General features: G+C 49.0%; 6 protein-coding genes across 6 annotated transcripts; 1 reads left to right on the top strand and 5 right to left on the bottom strand.

The window, feature by feature from the left end:
- Positions 1-255: 255 nt before the first annotated feature.
- On the top strand, positions 256-2,069 carry LOC117845400 (peroxidase RIP1). The gene is made up of 3 exons (XM_034726428.2): positions 256-579; positions 674-868; positions 1,253-2,069. Exons 1-3 carry the CDS (start codon positions 370-372, stop codon positions 1,814-1,816), a joined length of 969 nt encoding a protein of 322 aa, XP_034582319.1. The 5' UTR covers positions 256-369; the 3' UTR covers positions 1,817-2,069.
- A 1,628-nt stretch (positions 2,070-3,697) lies between these two features.
- On the bottom strand, positions 3,698-5,329 carry LOC117843537 (peroxidase 2). Its single transcript, XM_034724160.2, has 4 exons — positions 5,060-5,329; positions 4,706-4,879; positions 4,447-4,615; positions 3,698-4,363 (listed from the first exon to the last, which is right to left on the bottom strand). Exons 1-4 carry the CDS (start codon positions 5,261-5,263, stop codon positions 3,975-3,977), a joined length of 936 nt encoding a protein of 311 aa, XP_034580051.1. The 5' UTR covers positions 5,264-5,329; the 3' UTR covers positions 3,698-3,974.
- Positions 5,330-7,561: 2,232 nt separating this feature from the next.
- LOC140222014 (peroxidase 2-like) lies at positions 7,562-9,007 on the bottom strand. Its single transcript, XM_072291994.1, has 3 exons — positions 8,734-9,007; positions 8,398-8,571; positions 7,562-8,288 (listed from the first exon to the last, which is right to left on the bottom strand). Exons 1-3 carry the CDS (start codon positions 8,938-8,940, stop codon positions 7,746-7,748), a joined length of 924 nt encoding a protein of 307 aa, XP_072148095.1. The 5' UTR covers positions 8,941-9,007; the 3' UTR covers positions 7,562-7,745.
- Positions 9,008-12,498: 3,491 nt separating this feature from the next.
- Positions 12,499-14,126, bottom strand: LOC117843535 (peroxidase 2). The gene is made up of 3 exons (XM_034724158.2): positions 13,624-14,126; positions 13,337-13,528; positions 12,499-13,233 (listed from the first exon to the last, which is right to left on the bottom strand). The coding sequence occupies exons 1-3, from the start codon at positions 13,825-13,827 to the stop codon at positions 12,673-12,675; spliced, it is 957 nt and encodes a 318-aa protein (XP_034580049.1). The 5' UTR covers positions 13,828-14,126; the 3' UTR covers positions 12,499-12,672.
- Positions 14,127-16,146: 2,020 nt separating this feature from the next.
- On the bottom strand, positions 16,147-17,797 carry LOC117843538 (peroxidase 22.3). Its single transcript, XM_034724161.2, has 4 exons — positions 17,509-17,797; positions 17,248-17,430; positions 16,987-17,152; positions 16,147-16,830 (listed from the first exon to the last, which is right to left on the bottom strand). The coding sequence occupies exons 1-4, from the start codon at positions 17,710-17,712 to the stop codon at positions 16,445-16,447; spliced, it is 939 nt and encodes a 312-aa protein (XP_034580052.1). The 5' UTR covers positions 17,713-17,797; the 3' UTR covers positions 16,147-16,444.
- A 1,506-nt stretch (positions 17,798-19,303) lies between these two features.
- Positions 19,304-21,001, bottom strand: LOC117844505 (peroxidase 66). The gene is made up of 4 exons (XM_034725200.2): positions 20,719-21,001; positions 20,382-20,564; positions 20,125-20,293; positions 19,304-19,965 (listed from the first exon to the last, which is right to left on the bottom strand). The coding sequence occupies exons 1-4, from the start codon at positions 20,920-20,922 to the stop codon at positions 19,580-19,582; spliced, it is 942 nt and encodes a 313-aa protein (XP_034581091.2). The 5' UTR covers positions 20,923-21,001; the 3' UTR covers positions 19,304-19,579.
- Positions 21,002-22,445: the final 1,444 nt, after the last annotated feature.

Here is a 22,445-nt window from a genome sequence, read left to right as displayed (position 1 = left end):
GAAACGTTTTGTCTTGAAACAGCACGAGAGGATCGGAAAGGTTACTGTTTACCTTGATGGCGATCGATGGATGAGACGGAGAAGAAACTGGTCTCTTGGTCGTCACGCCCGGCCTGAACAAAGCCTGCATAGATCTGCATGCATTAGGTCTATCAACCACTATACAAGCGCCGGTTGGTCGCCTGGCTAATAACGCTGAGTTGCAGACAGCTCGATCGCACACTAAAGCACGCTAGCTGCTATATAAGCACACCTCCTCCATCTCGCTGAATCATCACACGCAGAATTCGCATCGCATTTTCCATCGAGGAATATAATCCGCCAGTGCTAGATCGTCTCTTACAGCAAGCTAGCTTGTTCGCAAGTATAATGGCGACCGTTCTTGTTTACCTCACCGTGATGGCGGCGGTTGTGGCCTCGGCGGCGTTCGGGGCGGCGGAGCTCACCGCGGATTACTACAGCGAGACGTGCCCGCACGCGCTGAGCACCATCAAGCTCCTCGTCGGCGCGGCCATCCTCAGGGAGCCCAGGATGGGGGCGTCGCTCGTCCGCCTCCACTTCCACGACTGCTTCGTCAATGTGAGTAGCTGTCTTCTACTACCTAGCGGCTGATCAGGCCACGCCACCATGTGCATGCCGAGCTACTAACTTGTTCTGAAAAATGTTGTTGCAGGGCTGCGACGGCTCCATCCTGCTGGACGACACCGATGACATGATCGGCGAGAAGACGGCCAAGCCCAACAACAACTCGATCAGAGGGTACGACGTCATCGACACCATCAAGTCGGCGGTGAACACGGTCTGCTTGGGGAACGTCGTCTCCTGCGCTGACATCGTGGCTGTAGCTGCTCGAGACTCCATTGTCGCGGTAAGTTCGATCAGCTGGATGCTTATCCATTACTACTCATTGCACAAAGTGTCAAATGTTGATTGAGACTACACTGGCTAGAAATAAAGTTACAAAAGAGCACTAAGAGTATGACGAGCAATAGTATGCATAAAGCACCTTTGGATATGTGGTAATCTCTTCAAGCTAACCCCATTAAGCCTGCCGTGACAAGAACACCATTTCTGGAAGAAAACAAACTGCCTTTCTATAAATGTGCATTTTTTCAGCCACTTGCAGCATCCTTTTGAACCAGAGAAATTCAGGCATACTAATGATCGAATTTTCATCCTCCGCACTGACAGTGACATCACCTAGTATAATTTATAATTTGGTCTGCACGTACGTATAAATGGTTGTGTGCAGCTGGGAGGAACATCCTACGACGTGCTCCTGGGGCGGCGCGACGCGACGACGGCGAGCATCGACGACGCGAACAACGACATCCCGAACCCGTTCATGGACCTGCCGGCACTAGTCTCCAACTTCGAGTCCCACGGCCTCTCCCTGCACGACCTCGTCGTGCTCTCCGGCGGCCACACGCTGGGCTACTCCCGCTGCCTCTTCTTCCGGAGCCGCCTCTACAACGAGACCGACACGCTGGACCCGGCCTACGCGGCGTCGCTGGACGAGCGGTGCCCGCCCTCCGGCGACGACGAGGCGCTGACGTCGCTGGACGACACCCCCACCACCGTCGACACCGATTACTACCAGGGCCTCATGCAGGGCCGCGCGCTGCTCCACTCGGACCAGCAGCTGTACCAGGGCGGCGGCGGCGACGCCGACGCCCTCGTCAAGTACTACGGCGAGAAGCCCAGCAAGTTCTGGGAGGACTTCGCCGCGGCCATGGTGAAGATGGGCAACCTCAGCCCGCTCACCGGCGACGAAGGCGAGATCAGGGAGAACTGCCGGGTCGTCAACCAGGAGTGAGCGCTGCTGATTGATGGCGGCGTGGTGGAACGAGACTACGGCAGCTTCCGTGTCAACTCAAGCGTCGTGAGATGTTGCTGCATGCCTGATGCAGGCGGCTGCAGCTGCACCGGCTAGCAGCAAGTTTCTATTCTGTAGTGTGTGTTTGTACTGTACTGGCGTGCCGACTTAATTTGTGATAATTTTTTTTCATGTATTTAAAATGTTTTGGCCAAAATGTTTGAAGATGCAGTTATACGTGTTTGCTCCTGAATTCTTCTCTCGTTTTCTTTAGAGGGGTATGGCCCACGGTCCATGGACCAACCGCAGAATCCCAAATGGGCCTACAGCAGTCAAGCAAGATCACGGAAAGCAATTTGGGCCACTAGTTGTTTCAATGTTGCTCAGCGAACTTCCGTTCGGCCCAGGGCTTTCGTGGCCTATGAGTCCATCCGGCTCGGCTCCGTAGTAGAAATCAACTGCGAAACGTTGTTTCTAAAAAAACAAAAACAAAAACAAACAAACAAACAACAACAACAGCAAACCACGACGAAAGGAACGGGAAAGCTAAATGCCATTTAGTGATTAGATCGTCCCAGCACCAGATTTTTCAAGCGTCCAATTCAAACCTAGTGGGCTTCTCTGAAGCAGCGATGGCAGGTTCGATTCTTTCACCAATAGGTCGGCAAGACCGCAAGAGGTTTGAAGTAAATTTCATTGAAACGAAAAAAAGGAAAAGGGTAAAAAAATGCAATATAGCAGCCCATAAGTAGAGGGTGCAACTAAAAATAAGAGCCTAACCAATAACAAACCTTCACTAAAAAATACCACGAACACAACAACACTGGCAACATTACAACAAATACCGAAACACCACCATCAGGTGAGGTTTTAGGGATTGAGATTCCGGGAAGCTTCTTCAATCCATAGCCTATGGAAATGGATGGTGAGGTGGAGTTGGGACAACGATGACGTTGCTGGCTACAGGAGGTGGGAAATAAGTGAATGGACGGTGCTGGGCTAGGGGTTATGGTAGCAAGGATCCAATAGGGAAGCTAGAAAGATGGAATAAGGGTGTTAGGGGTGAGATGCTTGGAGATGAAGAGAAAGAAGCAAGTAGAAGAAGAGAGTGTCACAAAAATAAAAGAAGTGTAGGAAATAGACGACCAGAATGAGTTGTTGGCTCTCCACCTAATTATCAAAATAATCAAATAAATCGAATGCTCGTGATATCCAAATCACTCAAGTGACGATTAGATAGATCTTGATGTTCTTCTTTTCAGTGGTTTTTGTTTTATTTCCCCCACTTGGCGAGGGTGTCATTTTCCTTCCGGTTTTGTTTGCCTTTAAGTTTGTATGAGCAGTGGCTGCCCCTGTACTTTGCTCCTTGCACGGAGTGTCTCCTCTTTCAGGGCACGCCCGGTTCATTTGCCTGCTTGCCTCGCCTCTCTCAAGGCTAGCCTTGCCAGAGCAGGAGAGGGATTTTGGGTCGCCTGGCTTGGTGAAGAAAAAGCTTGAAAACACGAGCCCCAAGACATACAGTAAGAAAATCAAGCACATAGAACCTTGCCCAGCTAGGCAAGGCAAATGCTAGCAAAGATCCAAGCAACCTTAGTTGTTTCCCTTTAGATGGTTTTTGGTTGCGGGCAGCCGGTTGTTGCTTTCCTTTTTTTTTCTTTTCTACTTTCTCTGTTCAAAATTACTATTCGTTTTGACTTTTCTAGATACATAGCCTTTGATATGCATCTAGATATATACTATGTCTAGATGCATAGCAAAAATTATATATCTAGAAAAGTCAAAACAAATAGTAATTTGAGCGGAGGGAATATTGTCTAATAAAGCTTGCGGCTCTTGCCATCCTTTCAACATGAAAAAAACGGTTAGACAGATAAGGAAAACTACGGTAAAGAAGGCACAACATGTTTAGCAAAAACATAGTTTAACATTCTCTTTGCTTAGCAATAATCCTCCATGCTTTAGCAAAGAGAATGTTACATGCATACAACAATGTCCATATGCTCTCTGTTCCGTACAAGACTTGATGGAACAAGAAAAGCGAGCTGGCATGCTATTTCAGCTGATGCTTGCTATTTTGTGATGGCTGTAATGAGACCTTATTCGTTCATGTCATCGTTTATTCGTACACACGTATATGTGTATCCTAGCTTGTACGTTATTACGGGTTCGCCGCGGAGCATGTGGTCCTGATCTGGCCTTGCGTCCCCGTCAGAGGGCTGATGTTGCCCATCTTGATCATGGCAGTCACGAAGGCGCTGCTGAACGCCGACGGGTTGGACGCGAAGTTGCGGACCGTGTTGTCGGTGCTGCCGCCGTTGAAGAGCTCCTGGTCGGAGTGCAGGAGCCCCTTCTGCGACTGCAGGTTCTTGAAGTAGGCGTTGTCGAACGCGTTGGGCGTCGTCGTGTCCAGCGGCGCCATGACGTTGGAGCCGCCTGTCGCGGGGCAGTTGGCCTTGAGCGACGCCGCGAACGCCTGGTTGATGTTGGTGTCGTTGTAGATGTGGTCTTGGTAGCTCGGGCAGTGCGCCTGGCCGATCGTGTGCGCACCTGCAACAATCCACTCATTGGAAACATGTTAAAATCATCACAGAGGACTTGCGATAAGAACAGGAGAGCACGGGTGTGCGTACCTGAGAGAGCAACCAAGTCGGTTGGGTTGAGGCCCAAGTTCCCGTACCCTTGAATCAGTTGAGTGAGGCTAGATGTAGGCGGGATGAGGTTCTGCAACACCATGCTCGTGCTTGCAGCTTTCAGCGAGTCCCTTCTCCCCAGCGGAACTGTCCAAGACGGTCCTCCCAGCTGCCAAACGCTCAAAACCAAATCAGCTATCAGTTAAGGTACAACTCGTAACAAGCTGTCGATGGAGGAGAACCATGCTCATAGGCTTACCGCTACGACGGAGTCGCGGGCGGCGACGGCGAGGATGTCGGCGCAGGAGACGGTCTGCTTGCAGATGGCCTCCACCTGCGCCTTGATGTTGGCGATGACGTTGAAGCCTCTCAGAGTTAGATTCGGAGGATCGTTCTGCTCGTTCCCCGCCAGCAGAACGGATGCGTCACAGCCCTGCACGGAGTCAAAGAGAGCATGACAATTAGTCAGACTTACAGTAGTTTCATGCTGTACACAAAACGTCACTGTGGACATTTTGCTATTTTAACGTAAGATTTAAGTAATTCATAAGATGATTGACAGCTCGGAACTGTCTTAGAAAATAATATAACTAGGTGTGCAGTGGACACTTGCTTGGACAAAGCAGTCGTGGAAGTGCAGCCTGAGCAGGGAGGCGCCCATGCGCGCCTCCTGCGACACCGCGGCATTCACGGCGCTCTTGATGGTGGCCAGAGCCCTGGGGCACGACCTTTCGTAGAACGTCGACGACAACTGCGCCGACGCCGACGAGGCCAGAGCCACCAGCACCAACAGGCTAAGGCAAGAGGCAGAGGCCATTGTTATTAGCTACAAGACCAGATTATTTTGGGTTACCCGTGGTCTGCAAGAGAATGCTGCATTGCAGGCACATTTATAGAGCCACAGCCACTGATGCCTACATGCCACTAGGGATCACACAACATCCAAATCGGATGCCCAAATGTCCAGGTTCAGTCTCTGAATGCTAGCAGCCATTGTCGTCGAGTGATGGAGATCGAGCTAGCCACTCGATCAGGGATTGACCAACAAGTTGATGACGGTGACCTACAAGAGGTATGCTCAGGCTGAGAACTAAAAAAAACGCGACCGGAGGAGGGGAGCTGCCCCCCTACCGTTTTTCATTAAGACGTTTAGTTTCCAATTACTGATGATTAGGTTTAGTTTCCAAATTATCCATAAACTTGTAATAGTTATGTCTCCTTTCAAATTGCTAGCCAAGCACGGGCTAATAGGCTAACATATCAGAATGGTTGGTGCCAAGTGCTGGTCATGGAAGGCAGCCGACATGCGTCATGAGCAGTATGTCGCAAATAATGCACACTATATTATGAAACAATCAGGGAGCAGGCATGCATGTTGCGTCTTGCGTGTGCCGATAGAAGCACGTAACCATCTTATTTAAGCTTGATAAACAAGCGCAAACAGAAGCATATTTGGATTAGAGATGTCTTTTGGAACTAGGTTAGAGATGCGGAGGACAGTTTGGCATATCCGATTGGGCCAGGGGCGGACCTAGCCAGGAGTTGAGAGGGGGCATGCATGAAGAAAAGTTGAAATTATGAAGCCCTTATTACATGGTGAAAATTTATCAATCACCTTTGGTTCTAAATTTTGATTGGCCATTTGTTCCACCAGAAAAATCATGTTTCCAAGGGATTCCTACGTAATTGAATTTAACAAGAGATAGTTCAATTCAAGTAGCAATTTTGAAAGGTATGGTTTCTTTTGGAAATATATATATTTATAGTTTAAGATGAAATCTTTAATTTAGCTATTGTGCTGAAATCTAAAACTCAAATTCTGGTGGGACAGTTTTGTACTGTGAGAAATGTAACTAATTGAGCGTACGTTTGTGTGGTAGTATCTTAGCGTGATGACTAGTATAACCTGCAGGCTCGTATATATATGCCATTCTCATCTAGCTAGCTAGACATTGACCTGGGTCCACATTAGTACCACCGGACGAAACAGCTTGGACGAAAGCATTGGGCGGATTAGGCACAAAGGTCAGCATTTGTCCAAGAAAAATCCACCTCAGTCTGACCCCATGAAGCCACGAGAGCGTTATCGGTTAGCATCCACATGATTAAACGACGCTGACACGTTGATTGTTTTCCATTTTCACATACCTTCACCCTAAAAGGACATCTAACACGGGATTTCCAAACACCGATTGCTAATTTTATTTGTCTATTCAGTCAAACTTTAGACCACGAGATCTGCTTCAAGATTGGTGATGGATTTAAGGTATGCATTAGTTGTTTCAAAAACATTGTGTGCCTCTTTTATTACCCACTCACTGGACTGATTCCTTCCATGGGCCCATTCCTCTCTCTTCGGCCTGCTTCACTTCGTGGGCCTTGTCATGTCGTCTTTACTTCATTTCGTGTATTTTTTAGGTCTCTTTGTTTTTCTTCTCATTGGTGTTATTTTTTTTTCATTTTTCTACCTTTTTTTAATGTGCGTGAATCAGTATACTTTTCCAATAAATTTTTAGATAATTTTAATTCTCAATTAAACTTCTTAATATTTAATATTCACTCCTTCACTTTTTAAATCCTAACTATTTTTTTCTTTCAAAAAAGCATATTGTTTTTATTTTGAGTGATTTTAGGAGATGATAATCAAGAAGAAGTAATAGTTTTACTTGTAGAATACATCGATACATGTTTATATTGTCAATATACTAGAATAAAAGTGCTTCAAAACATTATAAAATATTAAAACAAACCGGTCATGGCCATGGCCAATGCGCGATCTGCTGCTCAGTCGTCGCTTCCGCCGCCGCAGGCCGAAGCCTAGCGCCCGTCATCTTGCCAGTTGCCACCGTGGCGTACTGGCGTCCTTGGAGCTCATGCCATCCGCCGGCGAGGCGGCGAACCAGCTTCTGTGCGGCCTCGAGCAAAGCATGCAAGATGCGAGCCAAGAGCCCAAGGTGCGGTTCTCTCCTCTCTGCTCCGCATCGTCTGGAGCTAGCGTCAACAGGTAAACTCTGAACCGTTGCCACGCGATCTTCTCATCAAGACCAAAACACGAGACACGAGGCTACCGTCGCTCCAAATCATAAAGATAACGAAGACAGTTTAGCCAAAAGTATTAGTGGTGACTTAGCCAAGATACTCGCGGCAGTGCGACACGTCGATATATATACACACACCTACAGAACAAGGAAGCGAGCTGGCATGCTTTTTTTCAGCATGTACACCTACAGTATTTGGCACTAGTTCGGGTCGTGAGTTTGTAATGAGACCTTATTCCTTGCTGTGGTCCTCGTATCGTACTAGTTCACCTTGGAGCAGGTGAGCCTGATCTGGCCCTGGCTCCCCGTCTTGGGGCTGATGTTCCCCATCTTCACCATCGCCGCCGCGAAGGCGCTGCTGAACGCCGACGGGTTGGACGCGAAGCTCCGGACAGTGTTGTCGGTGCTGAACGACGAGTGCAGGAGCCCCTTCCGCGACAGCAGGTTCCTGTAGTAGGCGTTGTCGAACCTTGCGGGCGTCGTCGTGTCCAGCGGCGCCGTAACGTCCCCGCCGGTGTTGTTTGCCATGGGGCAGTTGGCCCTGAGCGACCTGGCGAACGTCGGGTCTATGTTGGCGTCGTTGTAGGTGTGAGCCCTGTAGTTCGGGCAGTGCGCCAGACCGATCGTGTGTGCACCTGAGAGAGCAGCCATGTCGGTTGGGTTGAGTCCCAGGTTGCCGTACTCTCTAATCAGTTGCGCGAGGCTAGATGAAGGCGGAGGGAGGCTGTTCAACACCGTGTTCATGTCTGCAGCGGTGGTCGAGTCCCTTCTCCCCAGCAGAACAGTCCATGACGGCCCTCCGAGCTGTCAAACGTACAGTCAAAACTACCGAATGAATGCTGGTGGGATTCACTAACTTGTAGCAGGGCCTCGTGTTGCGTTGCCTGTCGTCACGCCACGCGCAGTGTCTTACCGCTACGACAGAGTCACGGGCGGCGACGGCGAGGATGTCAGCGCACGAGACGGTCTGCTTGCAGATGGCCTCCACCTGCGCCTTGATCTTGTCGATGACCTCGTAGCCTCTGAGAGATAGATTCGGAGCAACGGTCCGCTCGCTCCCCGCCAGTAGAACGGATGCGTCGCAGCCCTGGCCGGAGTCAAAGGGACAAAGAGGGCATGTCATTTAGTCGGCAAGTCCTTGATCAATATATTATGACGCTGAAGTCTATTAGTGTAGTTTGGTTTTAAAATGGCTATCAACTCCAAAAACCGTGAACTCTTGAAACAGAAGAAAATAATGGACGCATACTTGGACAAAACAGTCGTGGAAGTGCAGCCTGAGCAGCGACGCCCCCATGCGAGCCTCCTGCGCCACCGCGGCGTTCACGGCGCTCCTGATGGTGGCCAGAGCCCTCGGGCACGACGTGTCGTAGAACGTCGACGACAGCTGCGCCGACGCCGACGAGGCCGGTGCCACGACCAGCAACAAGCTAAGGCATGATGAAGCAGAAGCCATTAGATGGCCTGGATAGATCACTGCTACACTCCTACTGACTACTGCTCAACTAGCTCAACTTTATAGCTTTGTGTGCAATGCAAGAGAATGCTAGCTGCATCGCATGCATATTTATAGCTGGGAATCGATCTGCTCCCCATGGGGCAGCTGCATCACTCCGGAACAAACCACAAAATGTTGACGAGAAACGGGTCCAGAGTTTTTGTAGGCATGCCGGCAAGTGACAGGCATTGCCGTCGCGCGCGGAGAGACGACGACGCATCGACTAACAACATGTCGCATTTTCATCGTCGCATTTTCATCGGCTAGTCTCTGCGTGCATCCAAGCGTGACAGGCCCCAACTTAAATTGCACCAGCCCAACAGGAACTTATGTTCTCTTGTGTAGGCGCACTACGGCCTACTCGATGTATCTCAGTACGGTCCTTATCGACGGAAGTCTGTGTATCGGTGGCAATATCTGCAGTTTACCATGGACACTCCATCGATTATCCATCTCTGTTAGTTTGTTACAGCTGCCCATGTTTACGAACTGGTCATTGGTGTGCTTGGTCAAGAAAGGTAGGCCTACACCTATCGTAGAACAGTCAACAGTTAGTAGTCTCCACATGTGGAAAATATACCACGGTAATAAAATGCATTAGCTAGTTTTTCATCAAAATTTTAGATACTTTTTAGATGCCACAATGAAAGTGCAGGTCCATCGGAGGGAAAAAAACTGCGTGACCTCCTCTGTGTGGCCGGGGGGGGGGGGGGGGGGGGGGGGGGGGGCGACTCCGCCTCTGCCCCCAAAGCCCCCTCCCCCTCCGGCCGCCGCCGCGGCAGCCCGCGACGCCGTCGAAGCCTAGCCCTGTTCGCAACACATCCCCTCCCTCTCCTCTCCCTCCAATTTCCCTTCCTCTCTGTTTTGGGATTGGAGTTCGAATGGCGTCCATGGCTATGGCGGCCGGCCGAGGCAGCGGATCCAGGATCTCTTGGCCCCGGTCCCTACTCGACCGGATCTGGTGTGTCGGCGACGGGACGGAGACGTGGCTGCCGTGCCGGCAGCGACGGCGGTCGAGGGTCTCCTGTGCCCCCCGTTCAGGTGCATGAGCAGCCATGCCCGAGCATGGCACCGTACTCGATGTGTCCATGGCGCTTGGCCTCGGCGTGGGGCAGGTCGTGCCCATGTGGAGACGCGGCTGTGCAACCAGTGTCGCGTCGGATGGCGGTGTGCAGCCATGTTGCGTCGGACGACGCCGGTCGACACTGCATGGTGGGCTTACGCGGGCTTGCGCTTTGCCTGGGCATGCGCATGGTGGCGTTGGTCGGTGAGGCTGCTGTCCACATGTGCGTGTGCCTGGTGGTGCGAGTTGCCGATGAAAGCTTAGTCGTCGCATGGTGAAAGCCTGATTTCCTACCTGTGATGACGACAACAACGACGCTTGCGGGCGCCGTTTCCTTCATGGAGGCGTTGTTTTGCGACTCCTACACCATCCTCCATGGTTAGCCGGTGCAGTCTACGATTGTGGCAGTGGCTACCGTGCAGCGAAAAATTTCGCGCCTGGAGCGCGGGAGTGTCTCACCTTCGCACGGTCCGCTGAGGTCCTCGACTGCTCAGTGCCTCCTATCTTCTGCATCTCTCCATGTCGGTATACTTCTTGGACTTGGCTGATACAGGTTGTTGCCTATCGTCGTGGTTCGGCGATTGTCCCCCATTTGGCGTCTCTGCTCCGTCGGTGTTCTTCTTGTTAGTGGTACCATCAAATTTTATTCCAGGTGGTGTTTCTACCTCTTCCGTCATTCCCCTTCGAGGCTTCCTCTCCTCATACGGCATTGGACGATGGTACATGGAGCCTGGATATCCTTTGAAAGGTGTTACCATTAGCTTCAAGGAAGATCGTCATGTCCAGTGGACTCTAGTCTGCGCCTCTCACCACCTTTAGTCCCCCTTCGTTGAGTGGTCCTCAGATGGAGGGCGACAACGAAGCGGCGTAGCTACAAGAGGTGGTGTGGATGTGCAACAACCATAGCATCTTTGGCGAGTACGTTATTTGGTGGTGGCTCTAATCGGCGATCGGTAGTCGTTGCTTGTGTTATGGCTTGTCTCTGAATTGTATACGTGTTGTATTTCTCTTGGTCTCTGTGGTGTCTTACTCTTGCTTTGTTGCTAAAGATCTTTGTACTGGCTTTGACCTGCCAAGATCCTTTAATGAAATTCAGCTCCCCCCGGTGACCCAAAAAAGGTGCAGTTCATCTCTAGTGTAAAACTCACATACTAGCAGACGAATCCACTAGCCTTTTGAAGCGGGAAGAAGGAGGTCAGTCATGAGACATTTTGACAGCATGTCCAAGACGTTCTACCTCTGTATCTTTGTCTTGCCTGACTCCTCTGCCGTCAGTTTGTATTCCATTTGACATGATTATACGATAGATGTTGACAACTCATTTTGCTCAACGCTCAGCATGCTTATGCGGAGAAAGCATAAGGCATCTTTCTCCAGCGCCACCCCTTGTGGATCACTATTCAACTTTGCACTGAGTCCCTACTTTGAGGGTGTTTGGATACGAGGTGCTAAACTTTAGCAGGTCATATTAGGTGTTCGGATGCTAATTAGGAGGACTAAACATGAGCTTATTACAAAACTAATTGCACAGATGGAGTCTAATTCGCGAGATAAATCTATTAAGGCTAATTAATCCATCATTAGCAAATGGTTACGGTAGCACTACATCGTCAAATCATGGACTAATTAGGTTTAATAAATTCGTCTCGTGAATTAGACTTCATCTATGCAATTAGTTTTGTAATTAGTCTATATTTAATATTCCTAATTAGTATCTAAACATCCGATGTGATGGATGCCAAGCTAAATAGGCTCTTGGTACCGTGGTGGGTATCATAAAAAAACCTTTGCTAAGATTTCCTTTGGCAGAGCTTTTCCGACAGCTTTAGATGAAGCTGTACGACGTCATGCTAAAAGACAGCTTCGGACCTGAAGCACCCAAAAAGTCGGAAAACTGGCTCCTCACAGCTCACTTCCGAACCCCGCACCAATCGGTACAAAAGTACTCCTCAAGTTCGTAGTATTTACAGCCAAATTGCCACCGCCTCCAAATCGGTACGCATCCTCATCCCCTTCCCGAACCGCTCGTCTCCTCTGCCTCGGTCCTTCTCTCCCTCTCCTCACGATTTGGTGGCAGCGGCGGAAAAATGGACGACGAGGTGGCGCCGGCCGGAAAAGAAGGTCCGGTGGCTGCCGGCTGCAAAATTTTTGTTTTAGCTGACCCACCCACCCTAACGAGCCTGTGGCCCAGTCAAGTAAGCCCATGTTTGTGTACACGACAGACCCTCGCCATCCCGCCACAAGCCCACAACCTCTCGCGCGCGGCCGGCCTCCGCTACTCCGCAAGTCCAAGGCGGATCGGAGGGGAGATCGCCGCCCGGTCGGCTGATGATCTTGGTGTTGCTCCTCGTCACAGTGGTATGAGCACGGTGAGTGAGCGGAAACGAGGCGGGCACGCGTGCTCAACCTCAACCACAGGTGGATGACGGAGCCGTCGCCATAGACAATGAGCGTAATGGAAATCGCTGCCGTGTTCATGCCAACGCATTCTGACACCTGAACTTCACCATGCCTTTGCACGAGGAGGATTCGTTACATATACTTAGATGCAGGTATGCATGCATCCTACTTGCATGGTTGGTACTCGAGCTTAATTAGCTTATTCGACACGTACACATCTTGATGGATCAGGAGTTCACCTTGGAGCAGGTGAGCCTGATCTGGCCCTGGCTCCCCGTCTTGGGGCTGATGTTCCCCATCTTCACCATCGCCGCCGCGAAGGCGCTGCTGAACGCCGACGCGCTGGACGCGAAGCTCCGGACCATGCCGTCGGCGCTGCCGCCGTTGAAGAGCTCCTGGTCGGAGTGCAGGAGCCCCTTCCGCGACAGCAGGTTGCTGAAGTAGTCGTTGTTGAAGCTGGTGGGCGACGCCGTGTCCAGCGGCGCCAGGGAGCTGTCGCCGCTGCCGCTCGCCCGGGGGCAGTTGGCCTGCAGCGACGACGCGAAGGTGGAGTTGATGTTGGTGTCGTTGTAGATGTGGTCGCGGAAGAAGCGGCACTGCGCCTGCCCGATCGTGTGCCCGCCTGACAGAGCAACCATGTCGGTGAGGTTGAGGCCCTTGTTTGCGAACGCCTGGGTGAGATTCGCGAGGTCGAAGGAAGGGCCTGGCAGGTCGCTCTCTGCATTGGCCTTGCTTGCAGTGGTGGAGTCCCTCCTCCCTAGAAGGACAGTCCACGACGGCCCTCCAAGCTGCGCATGAATCCAGAGTTCCAAACCAAATAAATAAGCCTACTACCATCCGGTAAATGTACAAGTAGCCGCATCCAGAGTTCCAAACCAAATAATTGCTTACCGCTACGACGGAGTCACGGGCGGCGACGGCGAGGATGTCGGCGCAGGAGACGGTCCGATTGCACACGGCCTCCACCTGCGCCTTGATGTTGTCGATGACGGTGAAGCCTCTCAGAGAATTCCTGTTTGGGATCGCCCCCTGCTCGCCGGTGAAGGTCGACGTGTCATTCAGCAGAACCGACGCGTCGCAGCCCTGCATGTAGTCAAATCTGGTCAGCATGTCCACTGAATTTTGTTAGCCATGTTCCTGCCGTAGCAAATACAGTAGTAAGCGCGGCAGGGACTTGCATCGACGAAGCAGTCGTGGAAGTGCATCCTGAGCAGCGACGCCGCCATGCGCGGCTCGTTGTTCACGGCCGACGTGACGGCGCTCTTGATGGTGGACAGCGCGTTGGGGCACGACGTGTCGTAGAACGTCGACGACAGCTGCGCCGCCGCCGACGAGGCCAGCGCCAGCAGCACCAACAGGCTAAGGCAAGAGGCAGAGGCCATGACTATTGTATCTACAGAGATCAGAGGTACTAGTGTGCCTAACTAATTGCAGCTAATATCTGTTTCGCCGTGGCCTGCAAGAGATTGCATCCCATGCACATTTATAGCTAGAGATTTGAGCACAGATATACAAAGGCTGGCTAGTGTATATCACCAGTAATCACACCGCACTACTAAGGCTAGAGCATCCAAAATTGGTGCCTAACTATTATAGAGAACTGCAGGCATGCACACCATTATCATTGTAAAGGCAGGCAGGCACGCACTCCATCTGGCATCTCTGCGACATATTGGTGTACATTGATTTGATCAGTGTAGTTTATTTGTAATGCAACCTTGCATTATTGGTTCGGCTCCATCTTTGATTCTTTGGGCTGTACCAAATTAGCATGCGTTCCTCTAGGAGAATATTATTCAAATCAACCAGTGCTGGAGAGACCCTTTTCTTTTTTTCAGGCCGGAGACTTGGAGTGGAACACTGGAGACTTGGAGTGGATTGGTTCAAGTGTTGTTGTGGTCAGCAAAGACATGCGGGGAAGAGTGTTCATATGCTAATACCAATATACTACTCCGTAATAGACTGTGCGTATCCCGCACATTGCTGCGCAGATATAGTTAGTTAGTTGTGGGAAACGATGACATCTTTGCTCAATCCTCTTTTTTTTTCTCTTTCTACACTCAATAATTAGCTGATAAATTTTGTTTTTCATAACTACTCCCCTCCGTTGCAAATTGCAGGTCATTTTAGTTTTTTTAGTGCATAATTTTTACTATGCACCTGGATATAGTGTATGTCTAGATGCATAATAATATCTATGAACATAAAAAAGCTAAAACGACCTGCAATTTGGAACGGAGGGAGTAGCTCGATAAAATGACAATACAAGCAAGGATGCTGATGTAATAATTGGAATGCGCGAACCATCAATTTTTCTGGAAAAAACTGATTTGTTTTAGTGCACTAGATTCTTCATATGAGGTGAACTGGTAAAAGGTTGAGCTTCACAAAAAAAGGTCATCCGATGAGAGGTTTAAACTTTAAACTGATTGAGCTCCCAAAAAATCTTCAGTCCAATCTTTTTACCAACGTTTTATCCATGTATCTCGTGAGCCGAACCTATTCCAATATATATATTGTTATTTGATTATACAAGTTAAGTTGAGTACTGGTGTTGGACTATCATTCATCATTTGGGAGAACCATAATACTATATTATGTCCAGAACAGTTGTGTATAGCCATATAGGATGTGAGGCCTATCATTGCTACAGGAATAATTTATCTCCCGTCATTGTAAGCTTGCACAATCCCTTATTAATTTGCCCCTGGCAATAACACTAGTGGGTTAACGTGTTAGTTGCATCCTTTTGTAGGACGTCATTTTCGTTTGCTTGCTAAACATCAACCTCCAAAGTCTATCATGCTTCGTCTTTTATGTGGAAATTTCATACTAACGGACGAAGCATCATAAAGAATCCATTGATGCATGGCACCGAGTTGGCAAAGAGGTCAGCATTCGTCCAAGACGATTCCATCTTGCTCTGACCGTTGTGCAGTCATTTCCCACTTGTGAAAGCCCTGACAAGATTAGCCGATGTTAACCAATTATATTTCTTTTGAACCTCCCTATCAGCTCCAGCTGGCAGCTGGCCTAAGCCTAAATGAATAGCATTTTTCATTTTTTAATAATATAGCTTCAGATTTTAGTAGGCTATGAATTATTATTGACAACATGGACCATTTGTGTGCAAACACTACGAGATTTTCATGATTCTCCAAGTGTTTTTGTGAATGGTGTATGGTTATTACCGATATTCTTCATAATTTTCTCAAACAGCCAAAGTGTTTTTTAGAAATGTTTATTTTTTCAAGGGAAGGACCGCCGGAGCAAACGTCTAAATTAAACTAGAAAACCCTCAGCCACTTAATGAAAAATGTGAAAAGGAAAACTAATGCTTAACCAGTTGGGAAAAAAAGCACTTTAGCTTGACAGATCTTTGATATCATGTAGTGAAATGTGTAGCTTAACACGGTTTGTACATGTTGGTTCCAGTTTAGGAAGATTCAGAATGCAGAAAGTTTCTGAAAAAAGGATTTCTAGAAAAAAGTATCAACTCTTTGTAGAGAATAGAAAAATTACTGTCTTCAAACCTCTCAAGAGAGAGGCATCAGTGTTTAAACCACACTATGACATACACAAAATGAAAGGTCAGCTATAGGATGCGAATGCGAAGAACTACACAGCTCTAGACTCTAGAAGCTGGCATGCCTCGAGTAGCCCCTTCCTTCAATCATCACTCATAAGTGTGCTGCAAGAGCTCAGCAAAATATCACTTAATTAATCTCTCAATGCCTTTGCATGAGAACTCGTTTACATACGTAGATGCAAGTACGGTAAGTGTGCACTCTCCGTTCCATACACTTTGTAGAACAAGAAAGAGAGCTGTTGCACACCACTCGATCGACACACATTGACACATACTAGTACAGATCCTTGTTGGTAGTGGCGTAGTGCTTGCGCGACCTTATTCGCTTACGCGGTTACGCACGCGCTTGTCGTAGCACATTGGCGTACGCGGGCGCTGCCTATACGTATATCGTCTGTTACGCTGTAGGCTTACGAGTTGACCCTCCAGCAGAGGCGCCTGATCTGGCCCTGTGTCCCGGTCAGCGGCTGAATGTTCGCCATCTTCACCATGGCCGTCGTGAAGGCGCTGCTGAACGCCGCCGCGTTGGACGCGAAGTTCATGACCGTGCTGTCGGTGCTGCCGTTGTTGAATAGCTCCTGGTCCGAGTGCAGGAGCCCCCTTTGGGACAGCAGGTTGTTGTAGTAGGCGTTGTCGAAGGTGTTGGGCGTCGTGACGTCCAGCGGCGCCAGGTTGGTGTCGCCGCCTGTCGCGGGGCAGCTGGTCCTGAGCGACGCGGCGAAGGCGGGGTTGATGTTGCTCTCGGTGATATGGTCCCGGAAGTTCGTGCACTGCGCCTGTCCGATAGTGTGAGCGCCTGCAAATTAAAGGTTCGCCTGCATCGTCAGTTTTGAAACAAATGGAAACCTTGGAGTCCTGGGCTCGTGGCTGCCACTGCCATATCAAAGATTCAAATGTATCTACTGATCGATGAGAAGAATTAACACGAACTGTTCTAGCTAGGGGCATGCACCTGAGAGAGCAACCATGTCTGTTGCGGAGAGGGTCTTATTCCCAAACGCATCTATAAGATTTCGGAGGCTAGATTGAGGAGCTGGGAGGTCGGTATTTGCCTGGTTCGGGAATGAACTGGTAGAGTCCCTTCTTCCCAGTAGAACAGTCCACGAAGGCCCGCCGAGCTGCATACAAGTTAGTTACAAGCCAACAGCAACAGAGTAGAAGCATCAGGGTAACAATCAACACACAGAAAGACATCGCGTGCTAATGATCTCACCGCTACGACGGAGTCGCGGGCGGCGACGGTGAGGATGTCGGCGCAGGAGACGGTCTGCGGGCACAAAGCCTCCACCTGCGCCTTGATGTTGTCGATGACGCCGAAGCCTCTCAGCGATCCCACGTTCGGACCCGCGCTCTGCTCGCCGTTCGTGTCATTCAGCAGAACGGAAGCGTCGCAGCCCTGCTCAAATTTGGATGATCGACTGTCAAATTAAAGAACAGACAAGGAAAGATCAAGGGTTATGCGTGTGAGACTTGCTTGGACAAAGCAATCGTGGAAGTGCAGCCTGAGCAGGGACGCCCCCATGCGAGCCTCCTGCGCCACCGCGGCGTTCACGGCGGTCCTGATGGTGGACAGCGCGTTGGGGCACGACGTGTCGTAGAACGTCGGCGACAGCTGCGCCGACGCCCCAGAGGCCAGCGCCACGAGCACTAACAAGCAAAGGAATGAAGCAGAGGCCATGGCGGCTATGCTTGCTCGGTAGCTTGCCAGCTGCTACTATATTGCTCGTTGGCTGCTGTGGTCTCTGCAAAGGGAATGGTGCACTCCATGCATATTTATAGGCCCACTGATGCCTGCATATCATTAGGGATCAGAGGTCACTCAGAAACATCCAAATCGGATGCCACACTAGTCCAGGTTTAGCCGCTGAATGCCAGCAACCATTTTCGTCATGCAGTGCAGGTACAGCTAGCCACTCGATCCGGCATACATGTGATACATTAGAATACAAGGCAGGTTAGGCTGAATTCATGAATGAAATTTTGTATGCAAGCATCCAATGCAAACCAGCAACCCTCTGGCCAATTCGAAACAATTGCTATGGCCAGCAGCCCAGCACACACTCTCTGCAGTGGTGCAGCCAATCATGTAGATGGCCCAGTGAATAGTATGCGAACTCGTAGGTGGGTTTAGGGAATGCTTTCCTTATAAAGGTGCTAATGCACATGGACCTCACGCGCCAGTTTTGTACCAGATAGCCATATATGGTTCTCGGTCATGAACCTACTAAGTTACCCTTGATAATTAGTTGTTCAGATTATTATGGAAGTGTGTGTTTGGAAATATGCTGGCTGCTAGTTTACGGACTGGGCGTCAGATCTTAGAACACATGGGCTAGCAGGGATATAGCATTCTCCCTTTTAATAACAACCAACTTCAGGAATCAAAATAATATGTTTTCTCCGAGTGCTTTGAAATGCGAACTACATTAAACATTGAACTTCGAGTGTTTCCTTTCTTTATCACATCTGATTTTTCCTTCTTCGTCCTCTCACTAATGCAAAGGCCGTATGAGCTTCTTCTCCACGTCCGGCGAGGTCTTGTGTGAGGTTAGGGTTCAGGGTTGGTGGGTTAGGGTTCGGAGTTGGGGTTAGGGGTTGGACTTCTCTCCATTGCCTGGATTAGAAGGAAGGCGGGCCCGACAAAGTTGACGCTGGTGTCGTTGTTAACAAAGATGTCAGCATTCGTCGAAGACAATTATTCCACCTTGCTCTGACCGTTGTGCAGTCATTTCCCACTTGTGAAAGCCCTGACAAGATTAGCTGATGTTTAACGAATTATATATTTTTGAACTTTCTTGTCAGCTCCAGCTGGCAGCTGGCCCGAGCCAAACTGATAGCATTTTTTCCTTATTGAATAACTTCATATTTTAATATAGGATATGGATTGACAACATGGACCATTTGCCCAAACACTATAAGATTTTTCATGATTCCCAGAGTGTATGTGTGAATGGCCGGAGGTTATTGATCTTTTTTATAATTTTCTCAAATAGCCAACACTTTTTTAACTTAATTGAAGTAATTGTCAGGAGTTATTTATGAAGTGGTTGATTACTTTTTTTTGAAATGTTGGGCTAGGGTTTATTGGTTTGCTAATTTTTTTCCTCTCAAGAAATGTCCAAATTGAACTAGAAAACTCTTTGCCACTTTATAAAAATTGTGAAGACCAACAATAATCCTTAACCGTTTGAAAAAACACTTTTATAAAAAACATTTTGTTTTAAAAGCATTTTTTTTTCAAAATGTAGAAACTTTTGAAAAAAAAAGGATTTCTAGAAAAATATCGCTTAATTAATCTCCCAATGCCTTTGCATGAGAACTCATTACATATGTAGGTACACGACAAGCATGCGCTCTCTCCGTTCCATACACCTTGTGGAACAAGAAAGCGAGCTGCATGGTGCACACCACTTGACCCACATTGACACATGTATATGTATCCTTGTTGGTTGTGCGTGCACGACCTTATTCGTTTATGCGGCTAGCACATTGGCATACGCCTGGCGCTGCCAATGACCCACATCGTCTGTGACTCTGTAGTAGTCTTACGAGTTGACCCTCCAGCAGAGGCGCCTGATCTGCCCATTGGTCCCGGTCAGCGGCTGAAGGTTGCCCATCTTCACCATGGCCGTGGCGAAGGCGCTGCTGAACGCCGCCGCGTTGGACGCGAAGTTCCTGACGATGTTGTCGGTGCTGCCGTTGTTGAAGAGCTCCTGGTCCGAGTGCAGGAGACCCCTTTGCGACATCAGGTTGCTGAAGTAGGCGTTGTCGAAACTGTTGGGCGTCGTGACGTCCAGCGGCGCCAGGTTGTCGTCGCCGCCTGTCGCGGGGCAGTTGGCCCTGAGCGACGCCGCGAAGGTGGGGTTGATGTTGGGCTCGGTGATGTGGTCCCGGAAGGTCGTGCACCGCGCCTGTCCGATAGTGTGAGCGCCTGCAAAGGTACGGTGACCTAGATGTCAGTTCCGAAACAAATCACAAAGCTAGGAGTGTCCTGTTGGGCTCCTGGCTGGCACTGACATCAAAGATTCAAATTTAATTATCTACAGATTAACGATGAGATGAACACGAAGAACTGTTCTAGGGCATGCACCTGAGAGGGCAACCAAGTCTGTTGCGTCGAGGTCGTTCTTGTTCCTAAACGCTGCTATAAGGTTTTGGAGGCTATCTGTAGGAGGTGGGAGGTCGCTAAGTGCCTGGTTCGGGAATGACATGGTAGAGTCCCTTCTTCCGAGTGGAACGGTCCACGATGGTCCCCCGAGCTGTGGAAGACCAACAAGGCAACAGCAACAGAGTACGAGCATCAGAGCATGCATGGATCGTTCAGTAATCGCGTGCTAATGATCTCACCGCTACGACGGAGTCGCGGGCGGCAACGGTGAGGATGTCGGCGCAGGAGACGGTCTGCGGGCACAAGGCCTCGATCTGCGCCTTGATGTTGTCGATGACCTCGAAGCCCCTCAGCGATCTAAAGTTCGGCGCCTGGGTCTGCTCCCCGCTCGTTTCATTCAGCAGAACGGACGCGTCGCAGCCCTGGAGTAAGGTTTAGAAATTAGAATACCCAATTAGTTCCTTGCTTGCATTTACTGCTGCTAGCTTACAAAAAAGACTTCAATTTGGATGATCGAATGTTAAATTAAAGAACAGAACAAGAAAAGATTAAGGGTAATGCATATGTGGGACTTGCTTGGACGAAGCAGTCGTGGAAGTGCAGCCTGAGCAGGGACGCCCCCATGCGAGCCTCCTGCGCCACCGCGGCGTTCACGGCGGTCCTGATGGTGGACAGCGCGTTGGGGCACGACGTGTCGTAGAACGTCGGCGACAGCTGCGCCGACGCCCCAGAGGCCAGCGCCACGAGCACCAACAACCCAAGGAAAGAAGCAGAGGCCATGGCTATGCTTGCTTCCTCGATCGATCGGTAGCTTCCCAGCTGCTTTATTTTGCTCGTTGGCTATGGTCTGCAGAGGGAATGACGCACTCCATGCATATTTATAGGCCCCGCTGATGCCTGCATGTCACTAGGGATCAGAAAAGCATCCAAATCGGATTCTGAACTGGTCCAGGTTTAGTCTCTGGATGCCAGCAACCATTTTCGTCATGCAGTGCAGCTAGCCACTCGATCCGGCATGTAGTATTGACCAACATGTATCTGATACAGGATGGTTGGTAGTCGGTACCAAGTGCTGGTCAAGGAAGACGGGCGGCACGTGTCATGAGCAGTGTCTTGCAAATAATGCATTGCGTTATGCATTAATCCCGGAACATGCACGTTGTGTGTCGATAGAAGAACGTACCCATCTTATTTATGTTTTGATAAACTAGTTTAAACAGAAGCATTTAGATTAGATATTGTGAGGACAGTTTGAGTATACCATAGCCATAAGCAGGGATGCAAGTGGACTTCTAATATTCTTTTCTAGGTTAGCTAAGGCCAGTCTTAATGGAGTTTCATGAAAAGTTTCATGAGCATTAAATTTTATGCCACATCAGCAATTTTGCTGACTTGATAAGGTCATTTATGAGGAGAGTTTCATCAGATGTGAGAGGAGTTTCATCCCCATGACACTCCGCTGGCACAATTACCTAGTTCTCAATGACTGTGCTATGAAACTGTGCACTGAGATTGGCCTAATTCAATACACTGATTTATTCTCCTAAATTAACTACTTGATATGCCATTTTATCTAACTTTTAGCAAGTTTTGGGTCAACCCAATCCAATGAACAAAAATAAGTGGAACGTGCATTCTAGCTATTAGTTGCGCCAGAAAAAGATTTGACATGATAGCTACGAATTCTACTTAAATTTTAAAAAAATGTTAGTGGTTCCAATGGATCTATACTTAAATTTAACATGACGTTCTAGTTCAATTTGGGGAATATTTTTTAAAAAAATGTTAGTTTTTGCAAACTAATTTGGAAATATATGTAACACAGATAGTTGTTCAACACAAAACGGGTAGATATTGAATTTGGAAACCTATATATTTATATCATATAAGAAAAGAACATAAATACTATTCACATGCGCGAAAAAAATCTTGAGCTACAGTTACTACTGTGCCAGTATCAGTTGTTTAGTGATGACTAGTATAACCTGCAGTTATGCTAGGACGGACGTCACTCTCATCTAGCTAGCAAGACATTGACCTGGGTCCACATGAGTGCCACCGGACGAAACAGCTTGGACGAATGGATTGGAGTGATTAGGCAAAATGGTCAGCATTTGTCCAAGAAAAATCCACCTTTGTCTGACCTCGTGCAGCCATTCTGGCACTAGGAGAGCGTTATCAGTTGGCAACTTGGCATTGACGTGACTAGACGATGTTGACACGTTGATTTTTCATTTTAACGGTACCATGTTCACCCTAACATAACCCAAAAGTGCAGCTTTGTCAAGCTAGAGGTAGCACCG

The sequence above is a fragment of the Setaria viridis genome, chromosome 2 (genome assembly GCF_005286985.2).
Source record: "Setaria viridis chromosome 2, Setaria_viridis_v4.0, whole genome shotgun sequence".
Taxonomy (NCBI): Eukaryota; Viridiplantae; Streptophyta; class Magnoliopsida; order Poales; family Poaceae; genus Setaria; species Setaria viridis.
The sequence above is the reverse complement of the archived record's forward strand: the minus strand, read 5'-3'. Positions and strand labels throughout refer to the sequence as shown.